The sequence below is a fragment of the Orbicella franksi genome, chromosome 12, assembly GCF_964199315.1.
Source record: "Orbicella franksi chromosome 12, jaOrbFran1.1, whole genome shotgun sequence".
NCBI lineage: Eukaryota > Metazoa > Cnidaria > Anthozoa > Scleractinia > Merulinidae > Orbicella > Orbicella franksi.
Genome location: NC_138156.1, coordinates 25,202,858 through 25,220,852, shown reverse-complemented (window position 1 = coordinate 25,220,852; position 17,995 = coordinate 25,202,858). Strand labels below are relative to the sequence as shown.

General features: G+C 38.7%; 1 protein-coding gene across 1 annotated transcript; it reads right to left on the bottom strand.

Moving 5' to 3' along the window:
- Positions 1-9: 9 nt before the first annotated feature.
- LOC145464301 (eukaryotic translation initiation factor 3 subunit C-like) lies at positions 10-12,820 on the bottom strand. Its single transcript, XM_081448149.1, has 13 exons — positions 12,272-12,820; positions 10,826-10,868; positions 10,117-10,304; positions 8,173-8,238; positions 7,326-7,413; positions 6,943-7,026; positions 6,209-6,306; positions 4,765-4,814; positions 4,566-4,631; positions 3,950-4,037; positions 3,087-3,179; positions 2,733-2,811; positions 10-2,446 (listed from the first exon to the last, which is right to left on the bottom strand). Exons 5-11 carry the CDS (start codon positions 7,399-7,401, stop codon positions 3,138-3,140), a joined length of 504 nt encoding a protein of 167 aa, XP_081304275.1. The 5' UTR covers positions 7,402-7,413; positions 8,173-8,238; positions 10,117-10,304; positions 10,826-10,868; positions 12,272-12,820; the 3' UTR covers positions 10-2,446; positions 2,733-2,811; positions 3,087-3,137.
- Between the last annotated feature and the right edge of the window lie 5,175 nt (positions 12,821-17,995).

Here is a 17,995-nt window from a genome sequence, read left to right as displayed (position 1 = left end):
ATGTTCAAAACTGAAGTGGAACCACAAGCCACAGTTGAGCTGTTTCACTGTTAAGCTTTGAACATTTCATGACATTATCTCTATGGGCTATAAATAAGAGTGCAGACTATGGAAAAATGTGTTGATTTTGTATTAAGAACGAACAAAAAAATTATACAGCAAATTTGAGTGAAAATCAGTGTGAAATTGCATACAAGGGTGATAATTTTTATCAAGCTAGCCTCCAGTCAGTTTTCTTTCTTTTTGCTCTCATGTTGGCCAATGTGATATACTGAGATCACACCAGAATGAAAATCACCAGAATACCCTTGTTTCCCTCCTGGGTTACTGTATTTACTCAACTGAGCACTACCCCCCTACCCCCCTCCCCAACTGGTTGTTTCCCACAATTGAGAGCCGCATACAAAGGCAAAAATAATAAAGAGCACCGCCCTTGAATAAGGATCTCTTTCATTCACAACAATATCGTGTTCATTAATGAAGCTTCGTCAGACTGAATTGTTCTAGGAGTATTTACTGTCCAGTGGCCTGGGTTGTTTCAAAGATGGACAATGATATTCCAGATGAATCACTATCCACCGGATAGCGTGGTTTGTTTTGTTATCACTTATCCATTGGATAGTGATTTATCTGGCAGGTAGTGCTATGCAGCTTTCAAACAACAGGGGCCCGTTTCTCCAAGGTCCCAAAACGTTTTTGCACCCGAAAAGCCACAGCAAAATCTCCAACCTTATGACTTAAGAGCTGATTTATGCACAAATTCTTATTATGAACAGAGGTTCCCTTCATATAAGAAGTTTCAGGCATATACACCTCTTTGTCTTAAAATACTGGTTAACTAAAAATGGCTGTGCGGGCCCGAAAAATTTCCGAGGCTTTTGAGAAACTGGCCCTTGAGCCATGGATTACCATGATTTTCAGCTCGAAATGACTACATTTAACTGTTAACTTTGTCTGTTTCCATTTACAAAATTGTCATGAGGTTTTTTGAAGAGCACCACTCTCAAATAAGTGCTGCCCCTAACTGCTAGGTTTCAGTAGCGATGAAGTTGATGAAGTCGAAGTGTAGAGCCATATGATCTAGTGAAAATCAAACCGACAGAGTCAGAAGCAGAACTCCCATTCCGCTTATGACTTTGTCGCTTATGATCCAGTGAAAACTAGATTGTCAGAGTCAGAAGCAGAAGAATAAACCAATTACAATTTTGGATTCGACGCCTTATAGTTGGTTGGTTCTTCCTCTTCTGCTTCCAACTCCGACAATCTAGTTTTAACTGGATCATAAGCGACCGAGTCATAAACATAATCTGAAAAAATGGAAACTCGATTCTTAAGACTCTAATCCGTTGAGCTTATGACTCTGCTTATGACTGATTTTCAATTTTCACTTGGTCATTAGCACTCTTAGGGCTCCAGCTATGACTCCGACTCTGTCAGTAGTGAAAACCAGCCTTAAAATACACAGCAACTCTAACACCAAATATTTAAAGAGTGCTGCACACTCAAATTTTAAGAAAGGTGTAATCCACGTTCACGCCTAGTGGTCCACATGGCTGGTGCTATTTTAATTTCTGTAGCATGAAGCAAGTAGGAGTAGTTCTACCCCAAATCTTAGATGCGATGATAGTCCTAACTAGGGTTACCCCAGCACTAGTTCATCAGGACCCATTTATACTTGTGGGTTAAAGAGAGGCAGCTGTGAGACTATGGTGTTTTGTGCAAGATAGCCTGCACAGCAAGCGCTCCCATACGAAGGCCTTTGTCTACATTCTGGCCACACACAAATTGGAGTGGGAGTGAAAATATTGATGGAGAAGACCAACCCCTGCTTCTTCAAAGATTTTTGCTCCCACTCCAATTTGCCCACAGCCAGAATATGGAAAAAGCTTCTCGCATGGCAATGCTTGCTTCGCAGGCCAGGTTCTGTTCTGCTGATAAATTTGGCATGATATCTTGAAATAATACCTTGTTTTGATAAACAAAGATCTGTATCTGTAATGAAATGGGTGTTGTACAAAAAAACTGTTCACTTAGTAGCGATAAAACAAAACCTTAGGTTCATATTATTTAATGTACTTCATTGCCACTTACAGTTTTTCAAGCTTTAAATTTCCAAAATAATTTTTGTCTGCCTAACTGGATCAAGAAATTGGAATTCCATTGTTCATTTTAGTTAATGTGTACTCAAATTCATCACATTTGTTAACAAGGACAGTATCAGCTTGAATCACAGACAGGCCATAACAAGTGTTGCCATGTTCCTTGATTAAATTATGCATATTGTCTTTAGATTAATAAGATGATTGTGTCTGTGGCTGTTGGTAAGGCCGGTCATACTGGCACCCATATCTCTCCTGCCAGTTGTACCGATCTTGCCTGTCCTGTTTTTCTGGCCTGTACTTGTCGATCATAATGTTGCTGATTTGTCGACGATAGCGGCCTTGACCTGGAAATTAGTAGAGAGTGGTAAGTCAAGCAATTAAAAAATTAAAAAGGCTTCCTAAAATACTCATTGAGTAATACGGGTTATGCCTTTTGCACTAACAGTCTCCATTTATCTGGAAATAACACTGGCCCAGAAAGGGGTCTTGCGTTTCTCAAGCCTTTTGTCACACTAGCAAACTGTTCACAGGCAAAATAATCAAACATTAAGCACTATATGTAGACTTAGTGTGAGAGACACCTGTAAAAGTTTTCCCAAGAGGAAAAGAAGTACTCTAAGCAGTTCATACCTTGTCTGTCCTTGAACTGAACGAATCCTCCATGTCTTGTGTCATAAATACGCTCATTGTTTTCTACCAAAGTGCTGACCTGAAAACAAGTCGTAAACACTCTGTATTAAAGTTGTTTGATAAGCTGTAAGTTGAAAAGCTAATAGAAGGGGTTTCATTAATGTTTTCAACAGGTCAGGGCAACTGGCTTTCACAGGTGGGCAAAACTATTTGATCTGAAATTCTTTATAAGAAATACTTTCCACTAGGTGATCAAACCAGCAGGTCAAAATAGTCTTCACAGCTGGTCAATTTGCCGGTGCCCAACCCTTAATGAAACACCTGGCTAATAGACTACAGTATTTCAGATTTTACCTTATCAGCTAATTGCAGTGCCAAGCTCTGAAGGAGAGAAGGCTCGGCTCCTCAGCACATTACAACTGTCTGAGTTGGCTCATCCCAAGAGGCCTGGAGTGAGAACACAACCTTTATTAGACTTGAAATTTGAATTCTTAATGACCACTCAACAAAGCAATTAAAACAAACAAAACAAACAATTTTTAATAGTTATGATATGAGCCTACCCTTACCAGCATACGATCAGTGACATTGCTGGCAAAAACTACGGGCTTGTGAAGCCTGTTGGTGCGGGTTAATATGTCAGAATTCCACTGATAGCATGGTTTTATAACAATTCCCCAGAAACCTGTTTTGATTTTCTCTGGTGAATTCCATTTAAACTCCAGCTTTGAAGCACAATAATCACATTTGATAGTTAGACACAGAGGAAAATTGTTTTATATTACAATTCTCTGACATCTTAGGAAACTTTGCAGTTAAGTGGTGGACTGCAAAACCTTAAATGGTTATCACAGAGGGCTCTAAGCAAGATTAGAAGACATGGGGTTCAGACCCTGATCCCAAGTGGTAAGTCTTACATGTGTAGCTTTCTCTGTGCAGATGTAAAGATTGATTTATAGTTACAAATTACTTATTAAACTGCTTGACTGTGAAAATAATAATCCAAGAGTGAGGTCTTTACGGGAAAATCTCAGACTGAGACCTTGCTGTATTGACAAAGCAATAGCGAGATCTACACAACAAAGTCAAGGTAATTCTCGTGGGCATTACAGGAGAATAATACCCTATGATTAGCCAATCAGAGCGCCTGTAATATTGGATACCAGAACAAGTCATATAATAATATTAATAATTAAAAACGAAACAATATCACAAACCTGCAGTTCTTCATTGATGATCATTTTGCTGATAGTGCTGTGCACCACAGACGGAGGCAAATCAAACATTTCAGCCAATGTATACAAACTACAAGTAAAGACAACAAATAAACACTTGAGCTGACACTGGCACACCAATCACAAATAGACTGGATAAAGATTGTTGGATAACTGGCCATTTATACGAGAAAAATAAACCTCGGCTTCCACAAGCTGCAGCTTACATAAGACGTAAACTGGACCATTTATACTAGCGGGGCTTATATAAGATGTGAAGTGCTCCTATAAATGGATCACAGCTTATTCATGACTAATGCCTTGCTTTTGTGCTGGTTGTCATAGGAATCACAGAATTGTACCGGCTGTGACACAAGTGGAAAAATTGGATAGAAATACACCTTTATGAGTGATATTCAGAGCAAAATAAAGCAAACAGGATGCTTTCAAGAAGGAATACTAATTTTGATTTTGACATTACCTAGTGAAAGTCATGCATAACAATTAACAGAGATTTTCATCAAGAATATGGTGCACAAGTTTTTCCAGTGGAGGTAGTGTGTATTGTAAACATTGCATGCATTGCTACTTTTCCCCATTCTTCTAAATGTTTAAGTACCTCAATGAGTCATACACGCTGTTATATGTGAACAAATATGTTCTCAGGCTTTCCTCTTGAATTTTCCTGTGAGAAAAAAAGAAAAGCCAATTTCACATTATTTGATGATCGATGTCACTTTCATATCTACTATGCACTTGATCATACATCCGATTTTTTACATTGAGACCTAAAGGCGGAAGCTAAAAACAGACTTTACCTTAGCAACATTTCTTGTACTTGCTCTGTTTGGCGAAACAATTTCCATACCTATCATGCCACAGAGAACGGTTTTTAACTTGGTGTATTTTTGCCTTAATATGTATCTTATTTTATATAATTATTATCTCAATAATTCTTATTTATTAGTTTTTTAATTCTTAGTCAGTCAGGACCCCATTGATAACAGTACTTTGTAGTGAAGGGTTATCCTGGGTATAATAATAATAATAATAATAATAATAATAATAATAATAATTATTATTATTATTATTAACAGTAACTGGACCAGGTGGAGTACAATTCAGGGAGAAATCACTCAAGTAATTTCAAAATCGGATGAGCGCAAAGCGCAAGGCTGGTTTGAAATCACGAGCATGAATTTTTCTTTATTGTACAGCACGAGGTCCAATTACTAATTAATAATTGTATCTATCACAAAGTTTTGCAATTAAAAATGTCTTTTGAGAAATTCTTTTGAGCGAACACGTCTGTAGCGCTTTTCATGAGTTTGAAAGCTGTGGGAAACTTTGCAAAGGAAGGCACTGAAGCAAACATAATTGACGTGCAAATTACTTGGGTATCCAATTACAAAAAGTTCAAATTGGATACCTGTAATTGGACATCCACATGATTCCGTGCCAGTTACGTGACAAATTGGTGTACGGAGAACCAATCACGATCACGAATTTTGTTATGGATATTATTATTTCTATTACTACTACTATTATTACTATTATTATTATCATTATCATTATCATTATCATTATCAATATCATTATCATTATCATTATTATTATTAGAAAGAAAGATAATCTAACATTCACCAAGCAATCCAGGCAGCCAAACAACCAACAAAAAAACAAGCACAAAGTCAACTAGAAATGAACTTTTACAGGACAGTGAAATCTGGTTTTGTTTGAGGCGGGTGACACTGAATGTCACGTCTGGTTAGTTTTGTGTGGTAGTTCACACAAAATAATCACTACAACATTAGTTTGTCCTGCTGAGTCACCCATAGAAGAACTGGTCTTCCTGAAAATAACTTATAAACTGAAGGGATGTAACAAATAAAGCCCTAAGTGACTTTTGGAAAACTTTGAGGTAACCAGCATTGAAATACCTCCCAGCCATGGTTGCAGTTTACTCTTGTCTTCATTACTGTCTAAAAGGAACTCTAATAATAATTTATTACTAGTTCTTTTTAGGCAAGGCTAGAGTAAACTATGAAAATTGCTGGTAGGTATTTCAATCCTGGTTGCCTCAAAATTTTCCAAAAGTCACTTGGGGGCTTTATTCCATGCACCCCTTCAATTAATGTTTTCCCGGTTAGAAGAAAACATCTGTCATATTTGAGATTCCCGCATTCTTTCCCGACCAATAATTAGTTTTTTTTAGGAGAAGATTGGTTTTAAGTTCACTTAGTTCCAACAGTTTCATGTTACCTTAACAGCTAATATGTAGTCCTTGCACTGTTTCCAGTCTCCCTTCTTCATGGCTTTGGATGCAGCCACTACATGTTCACGCATGCTCTCTGGAGGACCTGGAATTAATTAAGAAGTATGTAAGTCAGTGGCCTGTTAAATACCATGAAAATAGACTGCAAAACATCCAACAACTTACCAACATGAACACGAAAACAGAAATTAAGAAGTGTCTTTTTCATAATATATCAAACACAAAAGACCATGTTTGACCACATTTCCAAACACTGAGAAGAGAGTGGAAAATATGACGTGTAGTGGAGTATTTTTGATGAACTTCAAGGTGTTTAAAAATTTGGTCTAATTAACTGTCTTAAGTGTTTGATATAATCTTCTCAATTGAAACTAAAACTAAGGAGAAAACAAAGAAATGAAATCGTAAAAATCTATGCTAATAAAGATCAGATATCCAAACACCATCATGGTCATGATTTCCTTTATTTAAACTTGATGAATTATTTCTATTTTAAAACTCATTACAATGAGTCTGAGAATTAATTTTCAACAAACATAAGCATGACTGATGTTCTCCAAAATAAAATAAGACTTCAGTTTATTTATTAGATTGGTCATACGGTGACGTCAAGGGAAAACACTTATCACGACTGTTTCCTGTAGTGACAAAACATTTTCCATTTAAGGAACAAATGGCCAGCAAATTTACAAGTCAAGGAAAAACAGCTTCATGTACTAACCAACTAAAGTTTGCTTTTCTCTTTGTTGTAACTGATAGTGGAAACTCTTGCTAAAAATACATGGTCTGTAGTCATATGCATGGGCTGAAAGAAAAAAACCAAGCAGAAAAGTTACGCTAGTCTTGCAAGTCCCTTCTCATGCAGTGTAGAGTAGATATAATATAATACACCAAACTTCAAACAAAAAACAGAAGAGATCTTCCTGATATCAAAGCCAGATTTAGTGAGAGGGCTGATAGGGCCACAGTCGGTTTGTTTGTCTAGTAAATCTATCCCACAATGCAGGAAATAGAATATTACAAATTCTACATTTTTACTTCTTGCCCCTAAGTTGTTGGACTTGCACATAACAATACTTGGAATGTTTTGTTTTGAACACATACCGGCCATCCAAGGGATTTCCATTAACATTGCTGAAGTAAGATAGACACACTCCAACAGCTCAAGGTTTATATGCATGTGGAATGGAACCTGGAATTCAGATAAAACAACAATGACGGGGATCAAAAGGGATACTGTTGAATCATTCAAGTAACTACCTCCTTTAAAAAGAGGATAGGTACCAGGGACAAAACTGGTTTCACATCACTACACATAATAGGAAGGCACAGTGACCTCACGGTTACTGCGCTTGTTCTTGGATTGAGTGGTCTGGGTTCAAGCTCTGGCTGGAGAAATTGTGTTGTGTCCTTGGGCAAGACACTTCACTCTCAGAGTTCCCCTCTCCACCCAGGTGTATAAATGGGTACCGACAAATTTAATGTTGCGGGGTATTCCTTTGATGGACTAATATCCTATCCAGGGAGGAGTAGAAACACTCCTAGTCTCTTCATACTACAGGAACCAGAGATAAGCTACGGTCTGATGGGCTACTTAGTTCATATGCAGACTTCATCCCTTAACACACATTACTTCTCAAAACAGTAACACTAAGTAACAAAACAGCGACAACATAGCATCCAAGCATGACTTTCCTGCACAACATACACTGTATGACCACTGTAGAGGAACAAGACCACTCAGATTGACCAATCATAAACATTTACCGCACAGAGCATTTGTTGAACTGCAATAAAAATGTACGCAGCATTTTTTTTAGATCTCCATGAATGTGATCACCATAAATGATTTCATCCATGCCTCCCCCCCCCCCCCCAACAAACCCCTTCACCACCTTCTATTCCAGGAGGTCCATCCACCTGCCAACAGAAATTATTCTGGTTACAATACCTGTCTTCTCTTCTCAATCTTTTCTTGTTCTGGGGTTCTCTCATACTGTCTCTACTGCATTAAACCCTGAAAAGCAATTTCAAAAAATGCAATGCAATTTTTAGAATGATGTTGCGCTCTGTTAGAAACATATATCTTATGAGATGTTTTGGTGTATAGTATTGCTGTATAGTTTTACAAGTTGTGCTACAGGCTCGTCAAAATACAGCACAACTTGTCAAAATACAAACATAGAATAAAAATATAAAGCGATACTACATGTACACACCAAAGCATCTAATAAGAGATTTGTTATCCACCTGCTGTAGTCAAACAATTCATCAATGAAAGAAGGAGAGTGTGACAGTTTTGGGTGTGTGCGCCAACCTGTATGGCAAACAGGTTTTCTACTGTAAAAATAACTGTACAAAATCGCTGTATATTTGTACTGTTATTTGGATAGTATTTGCTGCAGTTGGATAATAAATACGGGTTATTGACCGAGCATGAAGTCAAGATGGCTGGATATTGGCCAAGTTCTTATTTCGGGTGTTTCTGGACTGAGACGGAGTGAAGGTCGTAAAGTTGCAAAAATAGAACAAGGCCAATATCCAGCCAGCTTGATCGAACAAGCTTAGGCAATAAAGGATTCATTATATGGCTTTCAGGGAAATTTTCTAGCGGGACACAGTACGTAGTCCCCGGCAGGCAAGATAGCCCCATCTTGCCCACCGGGGTAGCCAATCACAGTGTAGGATTTGGCTCATCTTGCCCACTCTTGGAGCTAGCCATATAATAAGTCATGATATTACTGGTATCTGTCTGTTCTGCATTTACTAAAAAGGCATTATATCACACAGAATGGCGCAAAAACAACACAGATCATCAGAGAATAAAGACAATCGTCAAATAGTTGATTTTGTATTGATGAACTACATGTATCAAATTCTCAGCAACGGCATTAAGAAATGTATTAATAAATTAACAAATAAAAAATATATGGAATTCATATAACATTTCAAACTTCTGACAAAAGAGAAGAGCTCCTAAATTTTCCTAAAATTTTAAATGTTAACTTAGCTAATAAATGCAGGTATCTTCCAGAGTATGGTAATTAATAATGAACAAAACAAATACAGAAAACGAGAGAAAAAGAATAAAATAAATTTACTGCAAAAAAATCCTAAGAACAACAGTGAAAGAGAAAAGCAAACAAATAAATGACTGTAGGAGTTGGTTTTATTACAATACTGGGCAAGAAATTCTACACAGTATGTTTCATTTACTAAACCAACTCTCAACTCTCATGGCCAACTCTCATGAAACACGCAGCAGTATGAACACCAGATAGTCTTAACACAAGACTAGTCTGATATCACTTCTTCTACTGCTTTATCTACCACATGTGTAAAACTCAGCTCAGTAACCACAAATACTAAGCTTGTGGAAAACATATGGATACAATGAGATATAAGTTTCTAGTTCAAGTAAGCTGAGAATTAAAACATACCAGTGCCACTTACTTACGTCTTTTGATAAATTTATGATAATTTTTTGGGAAATTATCAATGGTTTCTAAGTTTGCAAATAAAATTGCAAGACCTTTTCCAGACAGAGATGCCATTTGTCAGGTTAGTGTGGCGCTTGACAATGCTACTTCTAATGGTTCTTCCATTTCAATTGCCCATTTGAAATGGGGATCAGGGTTGGCGCATGGGTAAGAGTGCTCTCCTCCCACCAATGTGGCCAGGATTCAATTCTGGCCTGGTACCATATGCTTGCTCCGAGGGATTTTCTCCTGGTTCTCCCACTCTCAACATTTCCAATTTCCAGTTCAATAAGGATAGAGGATCATCTGCATGAAACCCAGCTTGGACTGATGAGGCTTCCTCTCTAAATATTATTATTTATTTCAAAAGTAGTCCAATATCAATCAAAGGGTAGCCAAAATGTTGTTACACAAACCTGCGTTGGAATGTCAGAATGTTGGATGGTCTCCTGTAAATGTGACATGAGCATCAGATCACGAGCTTCGAACCAGCGATCAATTGTAGAGCATGGCTCTAGTTCGGATACGGTCTGAAGTGTCTTTTGTTTTTCAGCTGGTTGTTCCGTTTCTGTTTTCTCACCCTCTGTTGAGTCCTTATCTGCTTCTGCATAAGTAAGGACCAAATTAATTACTGAGTACATTGATAGAATTAATTACTGAGTACATTGATGTACTGTGATAAGTTTAGCTCCAAAAACTTAAAGTTGGTCCTCCCCTTCACTATGGTCCACGGCTGTGGTCTAGGAAAAATTACAAGGGGCCCAAAGGTTGCTAACCATGAACTCTAGGCGCCCAGCACTTAAGCTTACAGTATATGAAAAATGTAAGTTTTTCTAGTCACCCTGAGGTAAATGTTAGCAGCCTGTGGCAGCCAGGCACTTCTGGAGCACAGCCCTGATAGTCATCGACAATAAGTATTGCAATATTTTGCACCTTTCCTTTCCTTTGATACATTTATTTCTGAGCTACAAATTTCTTAAGATGTGCCAGCCAAGTAAACCCTTAAACTGATTTTACAGAACACATTGCAACTCCCAATCCACAGACAACACCCCCCCCCCAAAAAAAAACAGAAAAGTACCCAAGGATAATTTTCACATGGCAGGAATTGAGTACGGTACTAACCAGTCTCCTTGTTTTCCTCGTCATTTATTAGCTCAGCATCAATCTAGAAACAGAATGACAGTCATAATTTATTCTGTGTAAAGCACTTCACAAGTACATGTACTTTTCATCCCGGGTTCTTATCACATGGCCAGTCAGAAGCCCAGCAGTATTTGCTTGAGTGTCTTACATTAATAATTATCGGCTTTGCATTACTACACCACATAATTGGCTTAAACTCAGGGAACCTTTTCATCCCACTATGCGTCAAGCTACGTGTATTTACTTTGAGTTTTGATTGGTTCATTGAATTGTCTGTGCTCTTAATCTGTGGTTGGCTGCAGTAATAACGCTGGTTTTGGTTTTCTGACACTGAAGGGGTAAATGGAATAAAGCCCTGGGTGAGTTTTGGAAAGCTTTGAGGTAACCAGCATTGAAATACCTCCAAGCCATGGTTGCAGTTTACTCTTGTCTTCATCACTGTCTAAAAAGAACTTGTAATAATAATTTATTGCTAGATATGTTCTTTCTGGGGAAAGCCATAGTAAACTATGAAATTGCTGGTAGGTATTTCAATCCTGGTTGCCTCAAAATTTTCCAAAAGTCACTTAGAGCTTAATTCCAAGCACCCCTTCAATTGAAAACTGCTCTAGATATAGTATCAAATCAAACGTACGTAAGGGGTAAAGTCTGCATGCGAGACTTTGAACCCATCAGGTCAAAATTGTCTTAAAGCAAAGCTAGGGGTATTTCTATGTCCCCCTAGATGGGATTATAGTCCAGTAAAGGGTTCCCCACCCACCTTGTATGGTGAAGACAGGCCCCAAGAGAACAACATGCCTTGCACAACAACCAGATCAAAAATGGCATAGTGAAATTATTTTATATTATCAAATTTTAATAAGCATGATAAGATGCAACTTTAAGCAAAGTTTAAAAAAATTCTGTACATAGGGTTCAGAGCCCCCTTAAAGTTTCAAAAATTTAAGGTGGCTCTGAACCCCATGGACAGATATTTTTAAAACTTTGCCAAAAGTTGCGTCTTATCGTGCTTATTAAAATTTAATAATATAAAAAAATTCACCGTGCCGTTTTTGAATTATAAGCCCTCAAAGCTGCAATTAAGGGTGTTTTTAGAAAATGTTCTCAAGAAAATGATAACAACGTGTTCACCAATGATTGGGCAGTTTCTTGACACCATGATTGTAGCATTCAGTGATAAAGAGTGGTTAGAATGACCCATCTTAATCTAACTGCTGGAAACTGTTTTGAGCCACCTTAATGCTAACCCACGATTAAAAGTTAACCAAAGCATTCATTTTTCTTGCATAAAACAGTTTTTTACTGCTTATATTTTATGTAGTTTGAGGTTAGTCAAGTTCAACCTGCAGTCCAGCCCACTTATCATTAGGCCACTACTCCTCCCATTAAAACATTTAGGAATTCCTTTAAGGTTACAATACAAACCTTGTAGTAAAGATGCTCAATGTGGCGCAAGTAAACTCTGCAGATTTCTGATCACGATCCATTTACATCCAGGTAGCTTTGTAACTTTGTAATGAGTTCACAAACTATTTCTGCACGTAACGGCAGCTAAATAAAGCGATAATGTAACTCTGAAATCAAGGGATGAATTTCCACTGTAGCGTAATGTATGGTACCACAATAATGAGAAGAACAAGCGTCCCTCAAACTGTATAATAGAAAATAAAGGATGTTATGGAAACATCACCTATGGGAAAAAAAAGATTTGATAGAATTTGGACCCAATGTCTGACCCTGCAATTAATAAAGTCGTTTGAGGAGAGTTTTACAGTGTAAGTAAACTTTAGAGGAAAGGTTCATTCAAACTCTACGTAGAGCCTTACAGGCGTAGAGCAGTTCAGCAGTAAAGGCGTAGCGAAGTAAATGCGTAAAAGTGGGTACAACTTTATACATGGAACATAAATGCTTCGGCTGCACCTACAAGAACAATGGGATAAATGTAGCAGTAAAAGCAAAACAAATACATTACCTATTTCTACGACTCTACGGCTGTACCATAGAGGTTATAAAACGTAATTTGTGATGATCTTAAATTAGCATAAATTACTATTTTGCCGGCACGGACCAGAGGGCTGGGTACGGGTTTGAGGTCCGCAGTGTATAGTGGGATTTGAGTTTGTAATCGGTGACAGTTGGCGAGGTGAGACACTCTATGGCCAGCCTTTGCCGTGTTTAGGTTAAGTTTGGTTTTCTTTTAATAATATCATCAGTTGTAATCCACTGTTGTACGTTTATTTAGTTCTCTTATTGCTATTATATCGCTGTATAAAGCCTTGTGATAACAATGGGTTGACAGGCCTACACAACTCCTATCCACGTGTCATAGCCGCTTTGAGAGTTTTGCTCGAACTAGTATATCTTTGAGGATCTGCCCCTTTTGTATTGTACGATAGGGGGATCTTTGAATATTTCGCTAAGCAATAATCCTGTTTTTAGGAGGACATTTCACCAGAGTAGAGCCGTTAGAGGTCATAGGTCTGCGTGGTTTCCGCTGCTATCCGCGTGTAATTTGTTGAGTTTGACACCTCTGTTTTTGGCCACGTGCTATTTTTTTAGCTCATTGGATTGCAAGATATGTTTTGAGCTCTCTAAATATTAGCTCTGGAGGGACAAAGTTTGAAATATTCCGTGAGCATGTTGGTTACTTGCATTTTGTATTATTTCTCCGGGCCCGGCTGTTTGATTTACTGTTGCAAGTTATGCTGCTTGTTATCACGGGTGTCATATTTATCTTTGTCCGGCTTCGCCAGAGATAGCTGTAGCTTTCCTTGTTGAAAGCTATGAGTCTGTCTTAGAGAGACGTTCTTATGCTTCTTGCATCATTTTTCATCGAGCTTTTTGTCCTTCCAGTTTGTTCGTTCTGGAACTGCAAAAGTAGGTGTTCACGCGCAAGTCTGTGGACCGTTTAGCGTGTTGCTTATGATATTGTGTGGTTTTGTTCAGGCAAAAGCTCTGAATTTAGGAGTTCTTCCTATGATTGTTCATCCAGCTCCACGTTGTGGTTGTCATTGCTTTTATTTGCGATGTTGTCAGGTTTTCTGGAGACTGTTAATAGTCCCTCTTTTGTTAGGAGGCTCGTAGCCTTGTAGATCAGGCAAGACCGCGGTTTCGATCCTTCTGGATCTCATCAGTTGCCGATAGAATGGAGTGGTAGAGACCAATACTCGGTAACACTCCGCACCTGGCATATTTTTTTGGTATTATATACTCGTTCGGCGGATCGAGAATTCTTGATTGTGATTGGTAGTTTTGCCACTAGCGAATGGTGGGCATAAAGTATTCGATCCTATTGTACACAGCTTGACACTGTGTTTTCTATGATGGCTATAACGCTTATTTTCTCCAGCATGTGTGATTTGAATTGAAGGATAAAGCGTAAGACAGTTATGCGTTGCATTTATACGGCATATCTCCAAGTTTTGGAGGGCTGCGTAGAGTATTTTGCACGCATTTCGTATGTTTATCCTTTGTTTTTAGTGTGGCTAATCTACACCTTGGACTCACATGCTGTGATTGGATTAAGTTTGTACTCGCACGTGATAGGACGGGGCCTGCCTGGTAAAAATCAACAGTGATAACAATGGGTTGACAGGCCTACACAACTCCTATCCACGTGTCATAGCCGCTTTGAGAGTTTTGCTCGAACTAGTATATCTTTGAGGATCTGCCCCTTTTGTATTGTACGATAGGGGGATCTTTGAATATTTCGCTAAGCAATAATCCTGTTTTTAGGAGGACATTTCACCAGAGTAGAGCCGTTAGAGGTCATAGGTCTGCGTGGTTTCCGCTGCTATCCGCGCGTAATTTGTTGAGTTTGACACCTCTGTTTTTGGCCACGTGCTATTTTTTTAGCTCATTGGATTGCAAGATATGTTTTGAGCTCTCTAAATATTAGCTCTGGAGGGACAAAGTTTGAAATATTCCGTGAGCATGTTGGTTACTTGCATTTTGTATTATTTCTCCGGGCCCGGCTGTTTGATTTACTGTTGCAAGTTATGCTGCTTGTTATCACGGGTGTCACATTTATCTTTGTCCGGCTTCGCCAGAGATAGCTGTAGCTTTCCTTGTTGAAAGCTACGAGTCTGTCTTAGAGAGACGTTCTTATGCTTCTTGCATCATTTTTCATCGAGCTTTTTGTCCTTCCAGTTTGTTCGTTCTGGAACTGCAAAAGTAGGTGTTCACGCGCAAGTCTGTGGACCGTTTAGCGTGTTGCTTATGATATTGTGTGGTTTTGTTCAGGCAAAAGCTCTGAATTTAGGAGTTCTTCCTATGATTGTTCATCCAGCTCCACGTTGTGGTTGTCATTGCTTTTATTTGCGATGTTGTCAGGTTTTCTGGAGACTGTTAATAGTCCCTCTTTTGTTAGGAGGCTCGTAGCCTTGTAGATCAGGCAAGACCGCGGTTTCGATCCTTCTGGATCTCATCAGTTGCCGATAGAATGGAGTGGTAGAGACCAATACTCGGTAACACTCCGCACCTGGCATATGTTTTTTGTATTATATACTCGTTCGGCGGATCGAGAATTCTTGATTGTGATTGGTAGTTTTGCCACTAGCGAATGGTGGGCATAAAGTATTCGATCCTATTGTACACAGCTTGACACTGTGTTTTCTATGATGGCTATAACGCTTATTTTCTCCAGCATGTGTGATTTGAATTGAAGGATAAAGCGTAAGACAGTTATGCGTTGCATTTATACGGCATATCTCCAATCACAGCATGTGAGTCCAAGGTGTAGATTAGCCACACTAAAAACAAAGGATAAACATACGAAATGCGTGCAAAATACTCTACGCAGCCTGTGTAGGCCTGTCAACCCATTGTTATCACTGTTGATTTTTACCAGGCAGGCCCCGTCCTATCACGTGCGAGTACAAACTTAATCCAATCACAGCATGTGAGTCCAAGGTGTACATTAGCTACACTAAAAACAAAGGATAAACATACGAAATGCGTGCAAAATACTCTACGCAGCCCTCCAAAACTTGGAGATATGCCGTATAAATGCAACGCATAACTGTCTTACGCTTTATCCTTCAATTCAAATCACACATGCTGGAGAAAATAAGCGTTATAGCCATCATAGAAAACACAGTGTCAAGCTGTGTACAATAGGATCGAATACTTTATGCCCACCATTCGCTAGTGGCAAAACTACCAATCACAATCAAGAATTCTCGATCCGCCGAACGAGTATATAATACCAAAAAAGTATGCCAGGTGCGGAGTGTTACCGAGTATTGGTCTCTACCACTCCATTCTATCGGCAACTGATGAGATCCAGAAGGATCGAAACCGCGGTCTTGCCTGATCTACAAGGCTACGAGCCTCCTAACAAAAGAGGGACTATTAACAGTCTCCAGAAAACCTGACAACATCGCAAATAAAAGCAATGACAACCACAACGTGGAGCTGGATGAACAATCATAGGAAGAACTCCTAAATTCAGAGCTTTTGCCTGAACAAAACCACACAATATCATAAGCAACACGCTAAACGGTCCACAGACTTGCGCGTGAACACCTACTTTTGCAGTTCCAGAACGAACAAACTGGAAGGACAAAAAGCTCGATGAAATTGATGCAAGAAGCATAAGAACGTCTCTCTAAGACAGACTCGTAGCTTTCAACAAGGAAAGCTACAGCTATCTCTGGCGAAGCCGGACAAAGATAAATATGACACCCGTGATAACAAGCAGCATAACTTGCAACAGTAAATCAAACAGCCGGGCCCGGAGAAATAATACAAAATGCAAGTAACCAACATGCTCACGGAATATTTCAAACTTTGTCCCTCCAGAGCTAATATTTAGAGAGCTTAAAACATATCTTGCAGTCAAATGAGCTAAAAAAATAGCACGTGGCCAAAAACAGAGGTGTCAAACTCAACAAATTACACGCGGATAGCAGCGGAAACCACGCAGACCTATGACCTCTAACGGCTCTACTCTGGTGAAATGTCCTCCTAAAAACAGGATTATTGCTTAGCGAAATATTCAAAGATCCCCCTATCGTACAATACAAAAGGGGCAGATCCTCAAAGATATACTAGTTCGAGCAAAACTCTCAAAGCGGCTATGACACGTGGATAGGAGTTGTGTAGGCCTGTCAACCCATTGTTATCACTTAGGTTTATTATTCTACAGTACTGATGTTAACCAAGGATACCCTAAAACCCCGAGGGTTGCACCACTGCCTTTGGTCGGGGGCACACGTTCCCAATTTTCTCCACTTGCTGGTTTTAGGGTTTTCGTGTCCGGCTTTGGTGCACTTACCAATTGTCTTTTTATTCATAGCTTGTATTATATGCTGAGATGGAATAAACAGGACGATGGCTTGGCTGGCCAACGCACCCAATTTAATCACTGTCTAGTGTGTCCGGATGTGTAGTGGAGGCAAAATTTAAAGATATATAACACAGTAACATATCATGGAAAATGATATAGCTTGCATTTAATTAAGTACTCGAAAGAAAAATGGGCAAGATAACTCTGCGTTTCGAAAAACAATAAATGAACAGTTGTTGTAATTATACATGCAGCTTAGATAAATAAAATATTATGTTTTAGCTCTATATCTCTAATATGCAATATAAAGCTATAAGGATCTACCACTCTACGACTCTACGGCCTTACATGAGACTGTTAACTTTTGAAACTTGCATATATTGTCAATATTAATAAAACTAAAGCGTACAGACGTACAATGCTACGAAAACTTCTACGGACAATTCAGTGTCCAAATTTGCGCCAGGTATATTATTTTGAGGGAAATCTCTTGCGTTGTGTATGTGCACGCGCTCATTTGCGTATGCTAATGACACAAAAATCACGCCCAGTAGGGACACATGATGCAATGCTGAGGAATCATTTTAATATATATACCACAAGGAATGAATGCTCGTTAGTTAGTCGTATCAAAACTGGATAAAAATAAGATATAAAGGAAGTACAAGTAAGAAAAGTCCCAAGATAAAGAAAAGAAAAAAAATTAACTTTAGAAATAAAGTAACTGGGCCATTGCATTTAATACATGCACCCCCACCCCCCTCCCTGTTGAGGAATATGTCAGGGGAAGGCAGAAAGTCGTGTACTTCTCTGTGAGGCAAGTTCAGCAATACAGGCATTCTTAAGGAAAATGAGCAAAA

What these genes read in the sequence shown, in the direction of transcription:
- LOC145464301 (XM_081448149.1), bottom strand. Translation starts at nt 7,401, where the DNA reads ATGCATATAAACCTTGAGCTGTTGGAGTGTGTCTATCTTACTTCAGCA. An exon ending in GTACAAGAAATGTTGCTAAG is followed by an intron (nt 4,632 to 4,764) that starts GTAAAGTCTGTT and finishes TTTTTCTCACAG; the next exon opens with GAAAATTCAAGAGGAAAGCC. An exon ending in AGCGTGTATGACTCATTGAG is followed by an intron (nt 4,038 to 4,565) that starts GTACTTAAACAT and finishes CTTTACTTGTAG; the next exon opens with TTTGTATACATTGGCTGAAA.